Source organism: Polyodon spathula, chromosome 5 (assembly GCF_017654505.1).
Source record: "Polyodon spathula isolate WHYD16114869_AA chromosome 5, ASM1765450v1, whole genome shotgun sequence".
NCBI classification, from domain to species: domain Eukaryota; kingdom Metazoa; phylum Chordata; class Actinopteri; order Acipenseriformes; family Polyodontidae; genus Polyodon; species Polyodon spathula.
In genome coordinates, this window is record NC_054538.1 from 68,625,389 (window position 1) to 68,651,592 (window position 26,204).

The window sequence follows — 26,204 nt, forward strand, 5'->3', positions numbered from 1 at the left end:
ATATGGAGGTCAGCCTTTCCGTTATGACTTAATAATGGAAAACGTGACCCTAATAACAACACCTGTTCAAAACCACTGACTGCTGATGAAACGCTTCCCAGGGACACTCCAGCTCTGCTTTCAGAAAATGTACTCTTTCAGTGAACTACAATGATTATTTAAGACTAACACAGGTTAATAAATAAATAAATAAATAACTTTACAAAGTTGTAATATAACAGTGATAATTACATTGCTGTGGTGTGTTCCTTGGTAATAATGGAACTCTCTCCTTCAAATAATGATCCAGGAGTTTCATTACAGCCTTATAACATGACTCAGCAATGCCATTATCACTTATATCATTCACATTCTATTATGTCTACATTATGTTTTTTTTCCGGACAGGGTTGATTGCATGAAGGTTTTCATTTGCCCCCTTTATTTCAGTGGCGTCCAGGATTTGAGCAATACTACAGCAAATGAGCTCAAGCTGGATTCAATCTAAAAAACATTTCTGACTTATGATTGAAGTGAGATAAGATCTAATAACTCTCAAAAAAAAAACCAAAAAACGCATTTGAGCTGCTAAATAAAAGTTTCAAAACCAGAGATTCCAAGAGCAATCACCATAATAAAAACACATAGAAATCCAAGAGAAACGTTCTCTCAAGGTGTCAGGAATAAGAGTAGGTTTATTGATGAAAGCCGATAAGGAAAAACTTAAAATCCTTCGCGAAGAAAAAAAATGTAGCAGAGATTGCTAGAAAATATACAGCATCTAGCCATCTCATTCGAGACGATGACTGAATGCCTTTCCATGCATTTCCTCTGTTCTTCCTCGTCCGTTTTTGTTTCTGTATATTGTAAAGCCATTCATATGTGCGAGCCTTTTATTATGTGTTTTTCGAGTATGAAAAAAAAAACCCTGCAAACATTTTTGGCACGAACATCAAATTCCACTAACAATACACACTTCGTATATTGCAACAGGTCACCAACATTTCTGGAGCAAAATAGGTTTTATGGGTGTGATTCGCCAAATATTTTGGTTGCAAATATTTATGGCTTTACAGCATTTGATTAACTTTGGCAATGCTTGTATCACCTGGAGAAATTTTACATAATTTTACAGAGAAAGGGAATGAGTGTGAAAGTGGAAAAAAGGAGAGCGAGCTAGTGCACAACGTGGCAATGTCACAGTCAACAGACAACTGAATATTTGTGCCTGACATTTTCATACATTTAAAAAAAAAAAAACTACTGGCCAGGTCCTTCCTTGCTTAGGTAAGTTCTGAGATCTGACAGCATCACGATCGTCAAAGGACATCTCTCCACTTAAACGTCATTGTTTCCACGTTTCAGCTCTTCAAAGTTGGTTGCTAGTTTTAACATTTTTTTGTCAGCCTCCAGTTAAACCCAGATATTTACCATGCATAAGTTATTTCGTTTTTTCAACCATGCAGCTGCCGTGATTCTGCAAAGTGGTACCACATGTGGGGCATTTTGATGCAATCTGTTTCCATTAAAAACACCCGGCGCTTGGAATTGACTAGCACTTGATTTGAATTATTACTTTGCAGTTATTGCTCAAGTGCTGGAATGGGTTGCTGGCAGCTTTGTGTACTCAGGGCTGGTTTCACATACCCTGATTAGCACTAATCTTGGATTACCTGAAGTGTAGTGCTAATTAATGTTTGTTAAACTAGACCATGCTTGCTGAAAGGTAACAGGTCTGTTTATCCCTGTTCCACCTACCTGTGTATGAGGACACTATGTATTTTTTAGTCCATCTCAATATAAAACAGTAAACCGTAGAAAAAAGGATATTTTATGGACTTGTTTCCCTTCGCTAGAATGACGAGTTTTAAGAAAACCAAGTCATGTTTTTTTTGTAAGTGGGTATTAAATGAAACCTAAACAGCCCTGTTAGAAATGTGTTAAATTTGCAGTGAGAAAAGCTGCCTTTCCCTCATGTGCACTCATCTTTACAACTGAGGACCATTTAATGGTAATGAACTTAAACACCCTGACTGAATTATCTAACGGTGTTGTATACTTGGAGTTGTATTTGTTTGTTTAATTTAATTAAAGGTTAAATCTTGCCCAGGACTACAATTAGACATTTCACTGCAGAGATGTTGCACACATTGGAAGACTGACGAGTTGACGAAAATCAGGAAGTGAAATCAAAATAATTTTGTATCAAATGAATAAAAGACAAGAACAATAATAGCAGATAAAATATTAGTGGTTTCAGGTAGTTGGTTCACAACGGTTCTATTTAACATTTAATTCGCTTTTTATAAGGTTGTATTCCATTTTAATTAATACCCCACAACTTAAAACACATTCAAGGGAATTACTCTGAGTATCTGCACACCTCTAGTTGGAACCCCTTCAAGGTGGCACAGACTCTGCTGTGGTTTGCAGGCAGAATGAGACTGGCCCTATCTTGACACTCACCACGAGCTCTGAGAAGCGGGCGTGCAGCTCCTCGGCAGGCGGCATGGGCACGCTGAACTCCAGGAACTGCAGGGGCACAGTGTCCTTCAGGTTGATCTCGGGGAGCTCACTGCTGCCGAAGCAGCACAGGAACCCCAGAGCGGGGCGTGTCCGTTTCCGGGGGGGCATTCTCACTGCCGTGACTGCTATCTAGGGGGCATGATCTAGAGGAACAAAACAAAGTAAAGAGAGCAGCATCAGACATTGTGCAAAACCAGTTCAATCAAAAACCTACACGATTTAGCCTGGTATTAAAGCCACCCTATTGCACAATGTAGGGACAAATTTGGAACCAAGCAGCACAGGTTAGTGCAGCAGTGGGGAAGCAATTCACAGCTACCCTGGACCTGTGGAACTACCTGGCAATCTATTGAAAGAGTGAGAGACATAGTATGTATTTTAAACACAACTATGGATTGTATTACCTTGATTTTAGAAATGCAAATGTTTATATTTATCAATAAAAAAAAATCTGCAGAGTAATCAAGCACATCAAAAAAATAAAAAATAAAAACACAAAATACGTGTTCTGGAAATGATCCAGAAGAAGAAGACATTAAGTTTGATAAATGGCTACCAATAATTAATTTTTTTATTGTGTCTATAGCCCAGATGAAACACCCAGGTGAACTGGAATAATGAACAGTGGAGTGGAGGGATTAAGGAAGCTCAGCACTGCTGGCTGTCCCACAAGCCACAGCTCCTCTCTGGACAAACAGAAGGTATCAGCAGCACCAGCAGCACAAAGAAGTGTCTGCTGAACAGAGCCCAGCGCCTGGTACTGCAAGCAAGCAAGCAGACGACAAGACACAGTTCTGCTTCCTTCACTGTTTGTGTCAGACAGGCCCCAGGCACAGCCGGGTAAACAACAGAACAAGGCGGGTCACAGATGAAACAGAACCTGCCCCCACCAGGAACCAACACATCCTACTGTGCAAAATATAACCCACAAAGTGCTCTGTTTCATAGACAAAGCAGTAGAATACAACTATATGGCCAGCAAGTATATTTAACACTGTATATGTTTCAAATACATATTTCAAAGCTGGGAACTTAGTATGATATATTACTGAATAACAACACTTTGTGTTACAGTATTTTTATGGTAATTAAGATTACTACAAGATTATACCATATTTAGTAGTGCATCAGTAATTTTACCATCATGCCTTTCAGCTCAGGAGTTCAAAGTGATACCAGTATATAATTGCCAGGTGAGTTCATTTCGTATTGTCATTGTAACGTTTACAAGTACCTTAATGTTTTTTTGTGTGTTTTCCAGATCATGATTTCTTGTTTGTTTTCCAGATCATGATTTCTTTTAAAGTAAAGCTAATTTTACCTCCCACAAATACCATATTTGATGGAAGTACTTTATTGCCTCTTTCCATTCACTTCCTGTGTCACAAGTGGTTAACCCCTGGCCCTACATAATTCTTTATGCACACCATACAAAGCAGGCAGGGTCCTATCATCTGTAAAAAAGGAAATGAAGTGATTGTGTTGTGGAAAGTAAAAATTAAATGGCTACACAGAACAATCATGTTATGCTTATGAGAGGTTTAAAAATGTGTCTGGAAAATTAGGATTCACCCAGACATTTTAGAATGGTTTCTTTTCAATTGCACAATTCACACACAAAGAAATGATCGATGAACCGTACAGGGACTAATCATGCATAAGCAACTGAGATAGAAAGATCTATAGGAGTCTAAGAACAGGGGTCTGCAGGATGAGATATATTTGCTGTAATAAATTTACATGCTAGACCAATTCTGATAGCCACCCTGGGCAAAAATAAAGACGAGCGTATCATTTTCAGATTACTCCAGTTCACATTCAACTTCGCTGGCTTCATGCGAGATCTTAGAATGATTTAAAACATTGCATGAGCATGTTATGGCTCCAGACAAAAAAAAAAAAAAAATACTGCTCTATAATTTGTGTAAATTGAACATGCACTTTAAATGATGGATAATCTTTTATGAAATATGAAGGAGAATGTACTCTGTAATTGTATAAAGAAATACATTTGCTTAAATTTGGACTTATGTAGTCTGACACAATTATTAAAGGAGTGATAGATAACCAAGATATTAAACCATTTTATTAGTCAAGTTGTCTTATGCAGTATTGCCTACACTCAGGGATTTGAGGTGGTACAGTCCTAGACTCAAGGTCACTGTGTTTTATAAACAACGACACTCACATGACCTCCTCCTCCTAACACTCAAGGATATGAAGAGCAGCCAGCCGGGGTGCTGAGGTGATTGGGATCTATGTTTGGATTCTCATGCCCGGACCTCCCCAAGTACCCTCCACATCCCTCGCTATCAGCGGCAGAGCATTCCTGAACGAGATAACGCATACCTCAGTTTCAGAATAATCGACAGCGCGACAAAACAACCGTGTCCTTAGGCTAGTGCCAGGCTGCCCCAAACCTCTGCCAAAAGATGAGCTCATGACTGTACAGTATGTCTGAGAGCCAGTGCTTTGAGGATAGGGAAAAGTCTACTGGTTAGAGCGAGATAATGATACACTGAAGTCACAATACCATGATAAATAGCAGACCAGGATATCAAGATGCATGTGATGTTATACTCCTGTGTGGGATGATCATAATGGGAGAGCATGAACATTAATGACGAACTTGATGGAACTCAACAGAAAACATTTTAATTGATATAGGGACTCCTAAGTAGCCAGTTTTGTAATACAGCAAAGCCTATCATATCTGATCCCGTAAGATACGATTTCCATTTATTAACATCTGGCACGTGCCATTTACACATACTGGTACCGACTGACCGGTACAGATAGAAACTGATCAATGCATATTAAGGTCAGCTCTTAGCAGGACAGAACAGATTCAGTTGCAGATAAAAAGTAGACGAGAGGGGTATTTCTGCATACCCAGAAAGATGTGTCTGGGAATGCAGTTTCACCTTTTTAATTACTAGCTGTCACTAAGTTCACCGAAAACAGAAAAAGAAAGCAAGGGATTAGTATAATTACTGTACCGTTAAAAAGCTGAAACAAGAATTTTTTTCGCTGACCTCCAAAGCCAGTTTGTGTTTGTGTGCAGACTTTTTTGTTGTTATTGTTTTTTTAAAATGCTATTTCTATCCGGGTCAACATGCACTTAAGGTACAAGAAAAAATATAAATAATAAAAATAAATATATATATATACACACACACACACACACACACACACACACACACACACACACACACACACACACACACACACACACACACACACATTGGATTACTTTGGCATTTACTGAGAAATTATGGTAAGAACTGTTTTTGGAATGCTGTTTTGTAAACGACCAAGTATGGTATTACAGTGCTTTGTTTTAAATATTTTTCTGTGTATAGACATACGAACCCCCTACTCTACGAACAGTCAATCCTTGTTTATGGCCATCATTGTTCTCACATTACACACCAGACTGTGCCATAATAGAGGAGCAGCCTGATAGAAGGCTGGCTTTCCATTTATCTTAATAATGTGGTGCGCAGATTATTAGTGTCACTTTTAAAAACCAAGAAAGTAACTTTAAATCCTACAGTTATTGATCAATATTGATTTTTTTTTATTTTTTTTTACTATTTTAATGAGAAACTACCCTGACATTTCTGATGGCATACATATGGAATAGGGTCTGGTTATCAAGGGACTATTTATATGTGACTAAAACATGTAGGCTAACGTCTTCTCATTATCCTATATCCTTGAGTTTAGCAAATAAAGGAAAAAAACTTTGAAAGGAGTGTTTGGTTTGTCAGCGGCAATAAAGAAACCACAACAGCAAATACAACCAGTCTCCGGTTTGGATGACCAGATGAGCATTGACGAGCCCAATGCCCTCCTCTTGTTTGTAAATGTTCTTCCATCTATATATAAACAATGTCGAGTCAGGCAGAGCAGTCCCCCCATATGTTTTTTAGACAGGCAAGGTCAGGATAATTGTTTCCCATCCGATACTGCATGGAATTTATCCATCAGTAAAAAGATAAACCTGTTTTTCCATTTGGGTGCTTCTGGACCACAGCACTGCTTATTCTCAGTCTCGCATTGCATCATCATGGCTTGCACCTAGTTTCGATTTCCTCTTCTGGTAAATAAATGCTGGAGTTTTGTGTTCCACAAGTTCAACCTCAGTGTATGAGTGAATGAGACCATGGCAGGGTACGGGGCCAGAGATTCAACAGCAGAAGCACTTTAGTCATGATTTTCCATGGTTCTTTTACATTATATGATGTTTGCAATCATTCTGAAGGGTGCTTCACCTGAGGGGGTGCACTTCAGTTCTAGTTGCCTGTCACAGATATACAGTGTCCAGTGTCTTTATATAAGTAAGTCAGCGCCATCTAGTGTTGGGTCATTTTGGATCAAGTTCCCTTCTTTGTTGCTGACAATACACCGCTGTTGAAGTCCAATGGATTGTCCCCTGAATATGTGCTCCAGCAGCTCTGCAGCACTCAAGCACCTGTTACCACTCTGGTAATGTCAAGGGCAAGACAGCCAATAACTGAAGAGGGGCTCACTAAGGGTGCTCAACACACCACCACATCAAGATTGAGCCTGAGCGAGCAGTGTGACTGACTATCAGCTCATCTCTCAGCTCTCGCAATGCTATTTTGGCCAGACAGCACAGAGCCTCTCTGGAAACCGCAAGCCTGTGAGCAGGAGAGAGATACTCATCACCCGGAGAGACACAGCAGATTCCTGGGCTTCCAGAACATCCCTCCCTAAAAGACTTCCTTCCTCCTTTCACTCTCCCACCCCTTTCCTTTCATCATGCCTTTTTTAGGCTTCAGTTAATCTATGTAGGTTTATCTGCGCTACTGTGATTCCAGTCTTTCAAATATATTTCTTTGACAGGACCAAGACCTTTAGAGACATAATTCTGAACCGAAACAACCGATATAATGCAATATCTGCTCAAGTTGTTTGTTTATCATTTCATAACACATTGAATGGAGCAAACTACTGAAAACACAAACACATTCAAAAACGTTTAAAAAAAACAAAAAACAAAAACATAAATACAGAGGTGGGTTCAACCAAGATGGAAGTAAAAACGTACTTGCAGTTCTGGTACAGAACATTAAATCATAAAACTGAAAATGACACTGTGACAGCTCCTTATGTCATTCTCTCTCTCCCCTACAGTCACTCTCACTTCACACAGCCTCCTCTGATGCTAGTGCAGTTAGTCATAGCTTCACAACACACAACAACAGACCCTGATGCCACTCGCTTCACTGAAAATAGTGTGAATGCAGCTCTGCATTCTCTCAAACAATGACATGGGTTTTACTGTAAGTTCATCCAAGCATCTCACAACTTAAGGGGAATGGCATTGCTGACAGAATAGTCTGTTGCCACAGAATGGTAAACAAAAATGAACTGAGAGAATCACAGAACACAGCTGTGTATCAAATTAAAAGACAACAGCTCAGAGAAAGAGTCTTTGCCATTGATTGGACTTTGATTGATTGATTGATTGATTGATTGGACCATTTAATAGAGAAAAGTGTAAGGTACTGCACGCAGGAAATAAAAATGTGCATCATAAATATAATATGGGAGATACTGAAATTGGAGAAGAAATCTATGAAAAAGACCTAGGAGTTTTTGTTGACTCAGAAATGTCTTCATCTAGACAATGAGGGGAAGCTATAAAAAAGGCCAACAAGATGCTCTGATACATTATGAAAAGTGCTGAACTTAAATCAAGGGAAGTAATGTTAAAACTGTACAATGCACTAGTAAGACCTCATCTTGAATATTGTGTTCAGTTCTGGTCACCTCGCTATAAAAAAGATATTGCTGCTCTAAAAGAGTGCAAAGAAGAGCGACCAGAATTATTCCAGGTTTAAAAGGCATGTCATATGCGGACAGGCTAAAAGAATAGAATCTGTTCAGTCTTGAACAAAGAAGACTACGCGACGACCTAATTCAAGCATTCAAAATTCAAAAAGGTATTGACAATGTCGACCCAAGGGACTTTTTTGACCTGAAAAAAGAAACAAGGACCAGGGGTCACAAATGGAGATTAGATAAAGGGGCATTCAGAACAGAAAATAGGAGGCACTTTTTTACATAGAGAATAGTGAGGGTCTGGAATCAACTCCCCAGTAATGTTGTTGAAGCTGACACCCTGGGATCGTTCAAGAAGCTGCCTGATGAGATTCTGGGATCAATAAGCTACTAACAACCAAACGAGCAAGATGGGCCGAAAGGCCTCCTCTTGTTTGTAAACTTTCTTATGTTCTTATGTTCTTATGTTCTTATCATCCGTAAATCAAAATGCTGCAGGATTGGTATTAGATTTAATTAGTATTAGAGAAGGGTACTGTTACCCAAGGAGTTTCAATAGCACTGAAAAAAAATATGCAGTCTATTTCTCCAATGGTTTTGAAGTATGAGCTGTTGATAAAGCGGCACACCCCTTAAAGACATGCTTTCAGGAATCTGATAAAACTGTTCAGCTAACGCCTTCAAAACATGTCTACTTCAGTTTTACCTGCAGTGATAATCTTCTCTATCTACCAGCAACTCAGCTAGATGCCAGGGGTTCAGTGCTGTAAAATAATATGAGGGTTATTGCCCAACTTATCTGAATCCCTAATCCCTCTCCAGCATGCAGGCTCTCTTTGGTATGCAACAAGCAAGACACACGCCAGAGAGTATCTTCTATTACTAACACAATATGAAGCCAGTGCACTCCAAACTACGTACAGTAGCACACATGCTGCCTCTGAGCACTGACGCAATAGCCTGAAGCAGACTGACTGAGAGGAAGCTTGAGAGCTAAGCCCTGTTGCTGTCCTGGACCAATTGTCTTGACTTCCAATCAAGCGACCTCCTCATACAAGAGGCTCTGGCATGTGTCCGACACCTGAGATGGGTTTAATTTCCATGTTCTGGACCTGGTCCGGTTTGCATTTTCACTTGTGTAGTCTGAGTTCCACCTTAAGTGGTCTGAACTGGAGCTTGCAGTAACATGAAAAAGTAAATCATCATGACCAACATCCACTGCTTGCACATGTAAAGTTTGACAGACTGACAGAAAGACAGACAGCTGCCTCCGTCCATGTAGCCCAAGATTCTGATTGTCCCAATAACTAAGATTGCTTAAGAATCTTCAAACTGACGTTCTCGCGATACATGCACAAAGGCAAGTGTGACATACAGATGGAGAGACAGACAGACATATTTACATATCCCACCATTGTGTCATGTATAGACTAGTGCTCACTTTTTGTGGCACTGTGTTGACATTTGTTATTACACAGCATTTTACTGGTGGCACAAAGCAAGAATTTGATGAGAAACTAATAGGTGGCACTGAAGTAAAAGTGAAGAGCAGGGTGTTTGCACACCTGTGCATCTTTCATAGTGGTTATAGTTTTAAAAGTCAGCGAACACCTGATATATAAGAAGCCAATAACGGAACTAAAAGAATGATGCTTCCATCAATGTGCGTACAGTAAGTGTTTTCATTTGACCAGTAAACTGATTAGCAGAAGCTGTATTGTATTGCTTATTGATTCTACTAAAATGGTTCTCATAAGTTCATCCTGATTTTAAGTCAAGAGATTTTATATATGATAGACGAAAAGTAATATTAAATGCAGCACTGGAAATAGAGTTTAAAACCAACCAGTATTCTTATGTCACACATAATTACTTTATAAATTAGCTAAACATTATATTACCCACACTGTACATTTAAATCAAGATGAAATAATCATGTATAAGGGAAAGAAAATAATGTGTGATTCTGCTTGTCTGTGTGAAGATGAATCAGAACACACATAGAAACTCTCTGACATGAGCAGGCCTGCTGGATACCATAGGACTAGGAGCCAGGAGAGCCAGTTTTCCACCCCAGCCCATCATTGACTCCCTATGGGACCTGGGAGAGCAGAACACCAGGTCCAGACCAGCTGGAATCCTGGGTAGAAGCACTGAAAGTGATTGTGTCCCAGTTATTACAACACATAACTGGGCAAATAAATTATTTAGTGCCCAATTATTTTCCTGCTGTTTTTCTCCCCAATTTAGAATGTCCAGTTATGTTGCTCCCTGATCACAGCAACTTCCCACAACCGCTCAGCTACTGGTCCCTGGAGGATAAAGGACAGCCCTGCAGGTGTCCACTTGTTTGTAACTTTTTTTCCTGGTGTTTTCTTATCTTCCTGCCTATGGATTTTTGACGGTTTGAGAAAGTGAAGCAGAATTAGCTGTCAAGCTAGAATAAAAGTCATCTTCTACTCCAATCACTGTACTTATGTATACATATACACTGTGGAACCAAATAATAGAAACACTATTGTTAATAAGAATGGGGGTGGGGGTCTAACACATCTCACACTTTGACAGGGTTGCAACCCAACAATGAAGTTAGCAACTGGGACTAGATTCTCAAAGCTATTTACTCCAAATCGTCATTAGCACATTCTGGTTTGTTAATGTTACTGGGCATTCTGAAAATAATGAAGCTAATCACAATTTGGAGTAAAGAGCTTTGAGAATCAAGCCTAATATAATTAGGCATTAACTAAGCTTGTGCATTTTAAATGTGCTGTCACAAGATAACATAATAAAACACAGAGCAGTTGAATAGGTGGATGGCCAGGGCGCCCATTCAAACTGTCTGCCTGGTTTGGAGTTCAACAGCTGCAGACTGGAGGCCCTGCTGCAATTCCAGGAATGCTGTCTGAAGACCATTATTAGACTGTAGATGTGTGTTGGTGTTACTGGAATTATAGCATCCCTCTCTAACGCCTTTGCATAGAATTACAGAGACCACAATCAGCATACCAGTTCTGGGCAAGTATACAGTATGTGCAGTGCAGTGAGTGAAGGATGAAAAGCTCCGGTCTTCATTGAAAGTGATTTTCCAAGTTCCAAATAATCAGGCCAGAATGAAAAAATAAAGTCTTCCTTTATTAAGCAATTTGGACCCACTGCATTTAAACGGTAGCGGCACACAGGAGATAGAGGAGTGTTGTTGGATCCAATGGTGCCACAGTAATCCTTACAGACCCCACAGTGAAAATGTGGTAATTAGCTTTAACTGGTCCATTTGGTGCACCATGCTAAAGACGGATTGCTTCTCTTAAAAGTTGCAGTTCTGTTTCCACGACACTTCACCCTTTGGGGTTTAGCACTCCCTGAACCACAAAAAAAAAAGAGACGGGATCAAAATCATATGTCCTGTACTACTCACTCATCACAGTGCAAGCCTAGGCACCTAATCCAAATAATGTGTGAGAGAGTGAAGTGCAGAACCCACCCCCCCTTTAACCATGAGACTCCAGCACTGTGTTTCTGTGTGTCAGAGATAGAGACACTGAGAGGGAGAGGGAGCACTGAGAGAGGAAGTGACCACCTGTGGCCTCAGCTTCCCACTGTCCCGTCTGTCAGTACCCACCAAGAACGTTCCTTGGGAGGTGATCTCTTTCTTTCTTTCTCTTCCATCAAGCAGGAAGAATACACTGAAGAAGGCACTGACTGAAACCTTTTATCTCAAGTTTTATTTTCCAAATATTTAATTCCTTACCTGTTTAATATCTGATTATGTGTCCTCTTTTTCTGCTCAAGTGCACTGTATTTTAAATGGGTCTTGTATATTTGGGTTAAGCTGCACACACCCACTGGGCTGGGATTTGAACCCAGGACCTCCTGGCACCCAGCCCTCATCTCACAATATTGGGCTAGGCTGTCTATAGGAGGCAGCAGGCATGGGAAAGAAGAGGCTCCAGTATCTGTGCAGGAGACTGTCCTGTGAGCTTGCCTGGATCAGGCCAGGGAATGCAGAGACCTTGCTAACAGGCAGAGATGAAAGACTTAAAGAAACACACACACAGCATCAGACATCGAAATACCAGAATCCCTCCGAGAGAAGCCAAGATCACTGGCTTCAAACCAGACCTGCACTGGCCAGGCTGGAGAGAGCAGTGCTTGTAAAGCTGGAGACAGGGATCTCGCTTCTCAGTTTGAATGCAAAGTTTTAGAATCATGTTTTGATTTGAGGCTTCTTCTCGTCTGAAACTCCTCACCCTCAGGTCTAGTCTTCTGAGGTTTCAAGTTTTTGGCACTGTTCCTATCTTGTTTTTTGAGGTTCGATTGATGATTTAGATTGTGCGTGGTGTACTTTAAAATTTCCCCAGACCAGCCTTTTTAAAATGAAATGATTGACAATGACTCATCAGCACAGTGCTGATGAGCGCTTGTCTGTTAAGGTGGACACATTCTCGAAGGGTTGAAGCAAATAATCACATTCTACATTACATCATTTGAAAATCCTTTTCCAATCCATATTCATACAAACTGCTGCCTATAAAAGTATTCATCAATAATTACATCAAAAAATACTTGTTGAAAGATATTGCTGTTAAGCATTATCATTACCATATGTTTCCTACATGGGCACATGTCTGCAATATACAAGATCTGTGTTATAAATCAGCCCTTTTCTTCTGTGTTACGTTTTGGTTTTGAATATGAATTGAAACTTTCTACATTTAACCACTTTGATTTGGTTTTCCGTGCAATGCTCCATCTAAGGAAATAATTGATATTAATTAATTGATATTGCTTCTGAATGCTGTGGTCCTGCCCCTGGCCTCCGCTTGCCCTTTGAAGCAGACCCGCTGGTAAGGTGTCTGCCACATGCCAAGCCATCCACTCTCAATCTGTTATCTTCGTCTTTGTTCGCTTAACTGATGAGGCACATTTGCTCAAACACAAAGCCTTCTTTATACAAGCACTTGGGAGCTTTAATGAGTCTGTGCAGTGGTACTTGGTGCAGAAGTGAAAAAACTGGTAGCATGCCTCTGATGGCCAAGAGTTTCAAGATGCAATGCCTCCTTCCCCTAGCGCATTATAGGAAATGGCCTTAATGTACACAGTGTGTAATCACTACTGATTGTAGCAATTAATCTAACTCCAATTGTGAAAACAACCTAATTAGCTGATGATTCCAGACATACCAACAGGCTAAGGCAGGAGGTGAACCAATTGGCAAGCACTGTTTCTATATGTACTGTAAAGGCTTACACTGCGTTGTGATACTCTTGTGAGATTAAGAGTACCATGATAGCGATTAGGAGAGTAACATTGACAGTGTTTGCTTTTGTTGTTTTTCAGTATGATACAACATAGGTAAATTTGAGCTGCAGTTAGGGTTAGAGATACATTTAGATGTAACTGTATTATTATATATTACTGATTGCATGTTTGTAATTGGGGTGATGGCAGAAAGCAGTTAAGTCACTGCAAAAGGAATCCCAGTTTGAGAACCACTGCACTTAGGATAACCAAAGCAATTCCTTTATTATATTTTGCCACGTTGGACACTTGCTGCCTTCTGCTTATGATGTCAAAATATACAAAGAGAAAAAAAACAATGTGTACAAAAAATGGTTAATTGCTAAGCAGAGGGAAGGGAGGGAGGAATCCTACTTACCTAGCCAACTAGCAGCCTGAGCTGGACGAGGGTAGCCTCATGAAAGTTTTAAAATGGGGGCGTTATCAGAAATGACACTTAACTGTACTTCATTGAATTTTTGGTATCTGCCCCTTTAAAACAATTAGCAGATACATTTTTTTTAATTAAGATTAACCTGCCATGATCCCATGCCATTTCTATCCAACTGTTCTAATTTCAGCGGATTAGCTCTGTCTCAGGGGCTACCGTGGTTCGGAATGTGGCGTGTCAGCTGATGCATTAGGTTATAACAGATGACTGGATGTGTTAATGCTGTGTAATGGTATAAATCTGTTCTTCTGCTTGAATTGAATGAGACAGCCAGCTTGTGGTTGATGCACTGTTTACATCTGCTGCTTTCCCAAAACCAGTATTGATGATTTATGTTTAGGGTCCTCAAAAATTGGGGACCCTCATGACGCGCTTATCATGTCCATCCTTTTCTTCAGCTAGCCGTCTCTCTGCCACAGTCTATATGCTGCCCCTGCGTTTATCTGTACTGTTCTCCTTGTGGTATGGAGGGATATCACTGCCAAGCCCTTGAAACAATACTTGCACACTGTTTACAATACTCATTAAACAGACTTTGTTAGAAAATCAAGGTGGTTTGTCTTAAATTCTACTGGGGAGCTAGTAGATAATACTGACATTACAAGAAAAAAACTAAAAGAAACTAACTAAAGTAGACAACTGTTTAGAATACCGGACCGCCTTTAGCGACTTAGGTTCATATAGTTTTGCCATCGAATTCTGACTAATTTTTAATTTCTGATTAACTAAGTTAAGGATACTAAAGCATACTACAGACTAGGGGGACCAGGAGCGACATGATACACAACGTTTCTTTAGGCTACAATGTTAGGCTTTTCTATCTAAGTGCTACTAATTGATTTTTCTACTCTGGGCAACTGTCCCTAAAAAAGCTGTGCAGTCTGCAAGCTGACACAATGCCCCCTCTGTCACACAGACAGACACTGCGTGGCAAAGGTCACTGCTGCCCCCACAGGAGTCGGCTTTCACTACAAATCCACAATGCTGGGCACTGTCTCTGTAACCACACCCAGCCAGAAACCACGTCACAATGCACCCCAGGCTGATTCCTATAGCCAACCTGAGCTATGAGAGTGCCAATGAGTTTGTTGGTGTCTCTCTTAGTGAGTTTCCAAAGGATTCTTCTGCAAGAGTCAATATAAAGGGGCAGAACCAGCTGTAGACAGACAGACAGGCAGCTATATAGATAGATATATAGATAGATAGACAGATAAATAGATAGATAGATAATTCATCCTTGACAAAGTGTTAAGTAAAATTAGAGCTATGATTAATATTTTCTAGAAAGATCAAAATAACACACATGTAGCTAGTTATTGAGAATATAACAAATAATATATTACAATAAATTAATAGAATGAATAGAATACATAACAAAATTAGACAGGCTAGAGTCTGTGTCATACAGGATAAAGGTGTTTGGGTTTACTAGTCTAGCACATTGTAACCTTTAACCTGCGAGAAGGCAATGTGTATTTGAGTAATGCTGAATAGAACCCCTGCTGTTTAACAAGCTGAGAACATGACAGTCTGAAGTGGCGATCTCTTGACCTCGCTCACAGTCACTCCCTGATCACATGCCCACCTTGTCCGAATGCTCAAACACACACGCACACAAATGCACGTACACACACGCACACACACACGCACACACACACACACACACAATCACAAACACGCTGGATAGCTTTTAAATTATTTTACAAGGACTGTCTGAGCAGCAACCTCTGCCATATCTCCTTTACTGTGGGATACTGCTCAAGACACAGCGTGATTCAGAGACTTTAAATTCAGTGGGTCTACTGACTCACTCCTTTGCGGTCACACATTATTCAAAATGCTTTTGTCACATTAGTGATACAATAAATGTAAAGGTATCTGTAACCTAAAATAAGCCAACATCACATTACTTCTCAGTGGAACTTATAAAAGTGATGAGCATCAGAAGGTATACAGTCCAGCTCAATAGTCTAGCATGCTCTCAGCAGCATAGACATTGACCTGCTCTTGATTGTATAGTGGTTTAGATGCACACCTGTTACAATAAACCTGGGATATAAAGCAAATCTGGGTGTCTTTCAGTTTGGTTCCAAATGGACCTTGGTTGGCACATTTGCAAGCAAATTGAACAACCCTCTTACCCCATAAGAGGGGGTATCTCCAGGGTACTAGGCATCAGCAGTATGTGTCTTTAGGTGGAGGCCCCTGCAGTACCTGTTCTGTCGATAAACAAATGGCTTCATTCTGCAGTGTTCTCAAGCCACCTTTCACAAGTTCATCATAATTACATAGACATGGTCACAATCATGACAGCTCTGAATGGTGTTCTGTCAAAGCCAACTAAGTATGATTATAAAAAAATAAATAAATAAACAAGATATAGCCTGTTTACAACTTTGGATGGTTCTAAGTGCGCCTGACAATTCAGACTGGTAGCTGAATTGCATCTCTCTCTCTCTCTCTCTCTCTCTCTCTCTCTCTCTGGCTGCTGACCCCAAATGATCCAAATTCTGCCAAGTTTTAAACTCTTTCTTCTATTTTGTTACTTTCCACACAGCAGCACTATTACCTCTGAGCTGTACAAACCCACTACCTTGCACACTGCAGCACATCACATTCACTAACCACTGAGCTATTCAAATCCACTACCTTCCACACTGGAGCCCATCACTCTAACCACTGAGCTACTCTGATCCACTGCCTTCCACACTGGAGCCAGTGCATTTTCTAACTATTGAACTACACAAACCCACTGCCTCCCACACGGCAGCCAATCATTCTGACATTTACTGTTCTGTTGGACATTTATGGAAATGAGTGCAGAAAAAAAAAGAAAATAAAAAAAGATGGAAAGTATAAGGAACGAAAGAAAATAAATGGAAGTTTTCCTGTCCAGATCTGGCAGCCCATCCAGCTTGCTGACTTGATTTACATGAGTGAGTTCTTTGTGCGTAGGCTATTTATAGCATGCATAAATTAGAACCAGCTACCCGCAATCCGCTTCTCTCAGCTCTCAGCTCTCCTCCTCGCTATTGAGCGCCGCACACATTTACAGTATCCCTGCCTTTCTTAAAACAATCAGATCAATCAATTTGGGCACACCGTCTTTATACACCCCAGAGACACAGCGCATTTCCAGGCAAATAGTTACAGTATATCAATAAAATATATGTAATTGTGTGCAAAACTACTTCTTAAGATGAACATGGGTGGTCCCTCCAATAAAATAAAAATGAATGTAATTGTATCTAAATGCAACTGACAATTACTAACAGGTGGATGAGCATTCATACCAGACACTGTTTTTAATTCACACACGAATAACAATCTACACTCACACAGTGTCCACTTGCCGAACACCCTCTAGTGTGCTGTAACATACTACTGCTCTCTTTAAGGAAATGAGGGGAACTCCAGGCTTTAAACACATTTCTGTATTCAAGGAGGATTTGGCATTAGAGCTTATCACTGTGCAGTAGACAGGAACAGGGCTACACTATTCAGTGCTGTCAGTGCCAGCTGCGGAGAAACTTTTATGGTCCAATTCAATTAATATTTTGCAAGGAAAATTGTGGATCCATGTTTGCTTCATATTTGCACTGTTTATTGCATTGAATTGATCTTTTAATGCCGTTTTTGCATTGTCGTAAACCAGCAACATCTGTAGAGACAACATATTTAGGCTATACTAGTTCTCCCGTGACTGATACTGCACTGGTTATTACACTGGGGCGACTGGTGAGAGATGCTCTGTTACATTGCAGAGCAAAACTGGTATGAGGGATATACAGACACAAACCCAGATTAATTACAATGTCTAAAATCCACATGCTTTTTCAGATAGCCGTTTTATCCAAGGGAGGACATTTCCGTAGGGCGATGTGGGCAGCTCAAAAAAACTTTCCCTTGTTAATGATGAGTACATTTTTTAACAACCTTTAAGCTCAACTTCTACATGGATAGCCCTCAGATGCATCCTAAAATGGTAAAACTGAAGACCCCAAACATACCAGGAATACACAGCATTCCCTTGCAGTGCATTCCTCATGGACTATAAACATGTTTGAAACGGGAGAAAAGCAGTGCAACAGTGGCATCATCTCAGGAAGATACAGTTTGGTTAGTTCAGTTAGTAACACATTATAGATGTCAGGACCATGCAGCAGTAGGTTACTGAATGGAACTGGATGTCATAATAAATGTCCATGCATAGTTTTATTAAAAGGGGTCAAGTGGTTCCCTAGATATAGCACTGATGGATAAGACTTCCATTGCATGTGCCTTTACATTTGAGATTACTGAGCTTGTGAACAATACAATGGTTTAGTTCATAGTAAAATCAGGAATAGATCAGGCTAATATGCCACTGCTATGTATACAAAACCCATACACAAAAAAACTAAAACATGGATGTGCTAGTAATATGTTTTACACAAAGTTTGATTCTAACTAGGGCACTAGGGTGATTAATCGATCAATGAATGTTTAATTGTGGTTTGCAAAATATAATCCATGGTGCTCAATTTTTGCATCTTGGTCATTTCCCATCTCTTTTGTTGCAAAGTAACTCCCTTACCAATTATATCACAAGCGTACAAATCTCTTAATTAAGAACAAAATAAATTAAAAAAAAAACATTATCATCACACACTAACATGACAGAAAGTACACTTGACCTGAGGGTTCAATTTGATCAACCTATACACTGCCAGGTTTTATTGGAGGACTTCTACAATCTGAATGGCATCAACCACCAGTGGTTATCTTGGAATAATCCCTAAAATTGGGTAGTTGATGAAATCTAGGGTCATTCCCCAATGTTGTAAAATGATTTAAGAAAATCCAACTGTGGCTTATCCCAGCAAGGTCTATGTTTATCAAATCGAGTCCCTACTTTCAGAACGTTTTTAATTTCTGCTTGAATGTTTTTGAGGTTTTAGTTGTTTCTTTGCTAGTTTTACTAAATGAAAAGGGTTGTATTCAAGCTTTCAAGCTTCAAAGCAGGTCCAATAATCTGTACTGTTAAGACTGCAGTTTAAAAATGGAAAAACATGTTGACCACATGCTGTGGCAGTGCTAGGGAACACGTGAGAGCCATGTTTATCAAATTTGCGTTTTGGCTGTTTACTCATTATTTTTTTATTTTCTTTGATCAGCATGGTCTATTTAGATGCATATCAGATCAGTGCTGTTTATGTCAATTGGACACAATTCAGCTGCACAATCCTATCTCTGTTCATGTTGGTTAAATGTCCTGTGGTGTTTTATGAACAGGACTCATTGCCAGCAATGGTGTCAATTAGTGAGTGACAACTGAAGCCACCCATGCTAGTACTTGATAAGTCCCACTTTTATAAAACAGAACCATTTTGAATCTGGGAAGCAACATTATCTTTAAGCATTGGTTTATTATCTCTTTTAAGGGGGAAATCAATTGGTAGTTTGAATCCAATAATGAGAACAAGCCCTCTGTGAATGTAACTATTGTTCAGCTATACTAGAACTACATGGTTACGTATGCTATATTCACGTTCATGCTACAAGCCACTTCTGCTCTCCCCAACGTACCAGTAGAAGTACTTTCACTGCAAGTGGAATAATATATCCATAACAAGGTTATGCTTCCTCTGAAAACTCCAGGGAACTACAGCCAGGTTAGTGGAGTGACCATGACCTTGACTGTGGATTTGAAAACCGACAGCTGAGTCAGTAGTTGTTTGTACCGTATATTATAGATTGGTTTAGTTTATTTGTTTGTTTTTTGTCTGTTTCTCATACAGGATGTTTCTACTGACCCTGGTTAGTAGGGGTTAGGGTAAAATATCAAGAGTCTTCAATGCTAGGGGGAGTGTCCAAAAGAAAGATCAAAACAATAGTCAAATGCTGGGAACAAAACAAAGCTCACAATGTTTAGCCCTAATATTAGCCTAGTAGTGCTTTTCTGTTCCTTTCCATGCTGTGAGATGGGTAGAACTGGACATACTCAATAGGGGCTGTTGGGCCAGGGGTGGCCATAGTTGGTTCTTCTAGTCCTGGTCTTTTTTCCAACCCTGTTCTAAATTGTTTAACTCAACCAAGTAAGCCTTCATCCAGGCCCTGATATATTACATTATGTTACCTGTTAAAACTGAAGTGCAATGGCCCTCCAGGACCATAATTGGTCTAGACTATTACACAGTCTTAAAATAAAATAGGTCAGGGGTCCCCGAGAGGCTCTCCTGGCAGAAGCGCAGCTGCGTGGTGCGCAGGGGGAGTCATACAGCACAGGTTCACGTCCTAGCTGTGCGAAGTAGGCTGGTCTTCGCTGGGGACTCCAAAGAGAGCATCGCTTTGGCTCTGGTGCTCCCGTGGGTTAGGGACTGTTTATCCTCATCGCTCAACAATGAGCCCTGCTGGCCAGCTCTAGACCCAAACCTTTATATTAGCAGTTTAATCATTTTCTCTAAGATAACCCTTTTAGATAGCTAACAACTTGTTTTTAAGAAGCATTATTTAATTTTCAGATAAAAAAAGAAGAAAATAATAATACAGGGACTCTTTTTCCCAGCCGTCTGAACACAGACCAAAGGGTCAGAGATAAAGAATGCAAGGGATTTCCTGTGCCTCTATCCCCATGTTCACATACTTAGTGAACTCTTAGAACGTGTGACTGTGAAACTGTCAAATCCACAGTGTCTGCCACCTGTCTCCCATATTGAAAACCGAGGGGCTGCATAAGCACTCCCTTACCAAATGAAGGTGGGGTAACAGGTAACACAATAGCAGCTACAATTTTATGAGCCACAGTCTGTCACCCCAGTGGTAACATTGGGCCCTATTCACAAAACTTTAAGGATGGTGATTTGAAATATGTGTTCTTAAATCGTCATTTATTACTAGTTCTGCACTCCTGGAGATTTGACATGTTTAATAAAAGTCCCAAGCAAATTGTTCCGTTGACACTTATCTGAGCAAGACTGAGCAAGATGGAATCTCTCTTGAACCCAGGAATAAAAATGACCACTAGGAGTGCAGAAGGGTGTCCACTGGTAGTTGATTTAAAAAACAAACAAAATCAAAGATATAACAAAAGTATAAAAGAAAGAAAGCAAAGAGTGTATATAAATATTCTCTTAAGTTAACAATAATTTGAAAAAAAAAAAAAACCCAAAAAACTAAAACACCGTTCTAAACAATTTCAAAAGGTCTCATGAACGGCAAACTTGATTTAACGAATCAAAACAAAACACTGTGAATCGTAACTTTGTGAATAGGGCCCAGTTGGAGGTCTGATGTGTTGTTTGGATGGTGGCGCTGACAGGCCGGCCTGTGAGGGGAGTTAAGTGTTTTGTGTGTCTGAATCAGGAGCAGTTGGAGGGGGATTCAGCCCTTCAGAAGGTAATAGCATGAAGGTGATTTATGGGGTTTGGAAAGGTGGAACATGAACCGCAGTCAAAGTCAGTAATACAAAAATGTACATTGGCCCAAAATAAATGATTATGGAAGGTTTTCACAGCAACAAACAAATTTAGCAGTGTCTGTTTGGCAAATATTTAGAAATGTTATGTAATCGGAGTAAATTAAATGGTGGAGGAAAAGGAAAAGGTCACATAGTGGGTTAGGATTTGTTTTCTATTTTGGAGGTTTTTGCACTGAGATGCCTCCTTCAAAATGCAATACAACAATATAACAACACACACAGTGCTTATAGCAACTTGTGTAAAAACCAAAAAAAACCTTAAAACTTCTTAAGAAAGTGTCAGTCAGGCAGAAGAATAGTATGTATACTATCTAGAGGAGTTATCTTAGAGATGCCATAAAAATGTTAAACCATCCTAAACTTCCAAAGATTAATTTACACAAATGTTATCAAATTTATATTTGGTCGGGGAAAAAAACAACACAGACATTTAGATATGTGCATAATAAGTTTCGAAAAGGAGATGCAGAAAATTTGAAATAAATAATATATAGGGGGAGCTCTGCAGTCCCAGCATGCAGTATTGCACCGTGACAAGCAATCCTGCCACATGACTCGCACTTGCATTGCGTTGCTTGTGAAGGTTTACCGGGTGATTTGAGTTGTTTTGAAAGTTAGCTGTTCCGCCAAGGCCTCCTCTCAGATGACTAGCAATCTCAACATGGACCTGGGATCCTTAACGTCGAAGTCCGCAGGCAGCTCAGGAACGTTCCCACAATAAAACAAACAAGCACAATAGAAACAGCCTGAGAGTAACAGGAACCTCCCTGGAATGAGTGGCTTATTATATTGAATAAGCATATCTTCCTCAAAACAGACCTTAAGGTGCCTACTTGCAAAGCAGCTGAACCCTCCTATAGTATAGGAGGCCACTTTTAGTTGGCTGCTTTTTTGGATTTGTGGCGCAGACGCTTTGGAATTCTCTGCCTAAAGATATTACAGATAGCTGTTCTATTTCTGTGTGGCAAACTAAAAACACGCTTGTTTACTCTGGCTTATGGCACTTAAGCCTGTTGGCCTTGATGTCTGGGGATACGGTCGTGAATGTACGGTTTGGGGTTTTGTTATTTTTAGTTTTCTCTTTTATTTGATTATATTGTAAAGCATTGATGGATTCCTTCATGATGTTGTTTTATTCTTTGTTCCACCTGTATCCTAAATTATGTCATCGAACGTCACTGAACCCATCAGTTCATTATATACAACGCTTATAAAACCTGGAGGGCAACCGACCTAGACAACCGGATTTGTGCACCTCTGCTATTTAACTCACACCATGAATAAATATATACCACAAAACAGAAGCCCTAACAATAACTAGCACACTCAATTTTTTCAACTTTTTTCAATGAAGTTTAAAAAAACAATGTCATTGCTGACACACACTGGATACACACTATCCAGCAGGATAAGGGCGTTGCATCTGGTGTTGTACATGCCAGGCTTTATTTGCAGAAAATAACTGTGAAAGTCAAACTGATGGATAGTTTGAAGCTAGCATATTTCTTGTTTTCATTAAATTCCCATTCATATAATCGACATGGTGACCACATGTGCTGATAAACCTTCAGCAGGTTTCTATTAAAGGCAGTCTAGGCGCTCAATGGCTAATGCATTCAAGGTTTAAGCCTAGCAGTTCCTTGGGGGGCACTCAAAAGTTTCTCATGTTGTAATTAACAGTTTTATAAGTAATGTGCAAAACGTGATTCCATCAGGTAGCTGCTGTCCAAGCATCTGCAACCAAAAGGACGTGGCCTTCAAACAGTGCCTTAATTCATTTGCCATTTGCAGCAGAGCAGAGATTTTGAGACAGATTCATTAAGATTAGCACAGGTTTTTAGGATGCAATTTTAGACAACTTTCTCAGCAAGCTAGTCTTAGGGGTCCTTCCATGCCAAGTGGCCTAATACAGTTCTAATATATGTTGTAATTTCTCGACTTGCTCAGATGCTAACAAAATGCAGACCACCCTGAGACATTATTTAAAAATTCTCTGGAAGTTGGAGTTTATTATTGTTGAATGTCCAAACTGTACCCAATTGCCATTAAACAATTGCCTGCGGTGCCAGATTCTACTGTGCTGTGAGCCTGTTGCAGGCCGAGCTGCCAGACACTGACAGGAAAGGAAAAGCTGGTACATATCAGAGATTTTAAAGTTTATAAATATAAATAAGGTCAAATGAATACCTCTTTTTTAATTGGCAGCATAATATAATAGAGTTATACTGCAGATTACGGCTCATGTCATCATTGACCCTGTGTATTAATAAGACAATACGCAAAACACAAACCAAATCAGAAATGTATGACACAAGGACACATATTTTTGCATATTTTCCTATCAAGAGATTCCCATTAGGAAATGTAACACAAAAGACTTTGATTCATAAGTAACAAGAAGACAGAACCACAGATGGTAAATAGGCAATGTATCATGGTTCAGTATTGCAGTGAGCTCTTCAAGGGGAAATAACGCTAACCAGTATATTTTTAAGTGGTTCATTGAGAAGAAAGGGGACAGTGGTGCAAACTCATTAAGCTGCAGAAAGGGCTCTAAGACAGAGCCTGGGATTTCCTTAAAAGGAAGTATTTGTCCACATGTTGGTGGAGTTGTCTTCCTGTCTGCCAGCACTGCTGTCTTCTTTGCAGAGAGATTTGTGATTTAATCTGCCGGCCGTGGTGATGCTGCACAGCTGGCCAGCTGTGGAGTTACAGGGGAGTTAGGGGGGGGGGGGGGGGGGGGGGGGGGGGGGGGACCTGGACCCATTGGACCTGTACATGTCGGTAGCCTAAAAGTAAATTCAGACCTTGAAAACTTATTTAATTCTGGCTCCTGGATAAGACTTTAGAAATCGAATTTCCAGGAATCAAAGATGCTTTTGAATGCTCAAAACTCCATTGTGGGTGTTATCCTCTGCTCGGACTGCACATCCCTAACACCTGAGATACAGCGGATCCATAGGGAATGTTTAAAAAACATATGCCTATCCGTATCTGGGACTTATTAATATATGTAGGTGCATGGAGGCACCCTTACATTTGTACATGTGCATGTAGCTGGGTTGACTTGTGATTTTCCCTTTTAAATGATTTATATTTATATTTTCTGCATCCTCAACTTCAGTGAAGGCAACAGAGGTTGATAAATCACTGAAAAATACATAGTCACCTATGCCCTATTTGGCCATACTGACAGTGCTTCTAATTCATTTGTCTCGTCTCAGTAAAAGTAAACGGTTTGATATTTACCACATTCATTGCCAGTCCCTTTATGAACATTAGCAACTGAGCTAAGGGCTTTGGATCACTTTCACATGCCTCACTTCCCATGCCCCCAATTTTTTTTTTAATTATCTCTTTTATGTTTCCATGGACGATTCTTTCCAGTGGCTCCAGGTCTCTCTACGGACTCTCCTTTGTAACAAGCGATTAGTCCACGTCAAATCACAAGTCCCAGACTGACAAAGGTGTCTCCAACACCTGGCTTGAGTTTCAGCTTAATATCGCTCCGTCCATTCTTGGTGCGTGTGAAATACTTCAGTACAAAGTATTCTTTCACCGGGGGAAGTCCAGGGTCACACATGGAAATATTTTTGACACAATTTTCCTAGCGAGCTCCTAACCCCAATCACTTTGCTGTGACATTTAGTGGCAAGGAATTAACTCAGTGCTTTTAACATTACAATGAAAACCTTGAAACAGCATCTGTCACACAACATTCAGTTTAGTGTTTTAACCCTTAGGGCTCTAACAGAAACATCACGACAGTTATCACCACTCAATTTACTTTACTGAAATGTGCCACACCGTTCCATTGATGGAATACCCGGAGTGCTTATTCAGTAATGCTTCATTTGAATCAGAGACCATGTAGTTTTCACAGCACCCCCATGAAGGCTACATAACATCTGTGTGTGCATTATCCTTCAGAATCACTGTGGAAATCAGCATAACATGTATATCAAAATTCATAATCTTGTCAAATGGGTTTTCATAACTTTAACCATAGTACTAAATTATATTATTTAATAGAGCTCAATAATTACTGTAAATGTGTTAATGGCTACAAGCCACAGAAATGGACAGTTTTCAAATGCATGTGGTTTGTAACAAATGTTATGAAATCATATTGAATTATTTTTCTGCATTTTGTGTGGGTTTTCCAAGTGATTCTGAAGGATTGCGAACGTAGTTATACAGTGTAATAGTTATACAGTGTAATAGTTATACAGTGCAATAGTTATACAGTGTAATAGTTATACAGTGTAATAGTTATACACTGTTATAAGTGTACAGTGTTATACAGCCTTAATGGCACTCTTAAAAAAAAAGGTATTACTGCTATTTAATTATGTGGGATGCTGTGAGATCATTGTGCATGAAGACAGACAGACAGACAGAGGTGAAGGCTATACAATCCATAGAAATCTATATAAATTGGTTTGAATGTAAGTTATTCAACACATGATATATGCTAGGATTAAACGGCACAGGAAAGCACTGAATCAGCCAAAACTTGTGATGTGAATTCTAGACTGCATGCGGTTCATATAAAAATGGCTGTATTAAACTGCAGTAAACTGGTACAAACTAAGAATAATAACCTGCAAGTTAACAATTATTAGCTATTGCTAACTGTAGTTGTATAGTTAAACTTAAGGTGCCACTAAACAGCAACAATTCAGAAAAACACTG

At 39.8% G+C, this 26,204-nt stretch overlaps 1 protein-coding gene across 4 annotated transcripts in view; it reads right to left on the minus strand.

The window, feature by feature from the left end:
* Window positions 1-26,204, minus strand: part of LOC121316220 (disheveled-associated activator of morphogenesis 2-like) — a 122,842-nt gene that overhangs the window by 69,284 nt on the left and 27,354 nt on the right. For all 4 annotated transcript variants that reach the window (XM_041251134.1, XM_041251135.1, XM_041251132.1 and 1 more), the window contains exon 2: window positions 2,446-2,648. In XM_041251134.1, coding sequence (XP_041107068.1) covers window positions 2,446-2,613 — 168 coding nt within the window. In that variant the 5' untranslated portion in view covers window positions 2,614-2,648. The remainder of the gene's footprint in view (window positions 1-2,445; window positions 2,649-26,204) is intronic.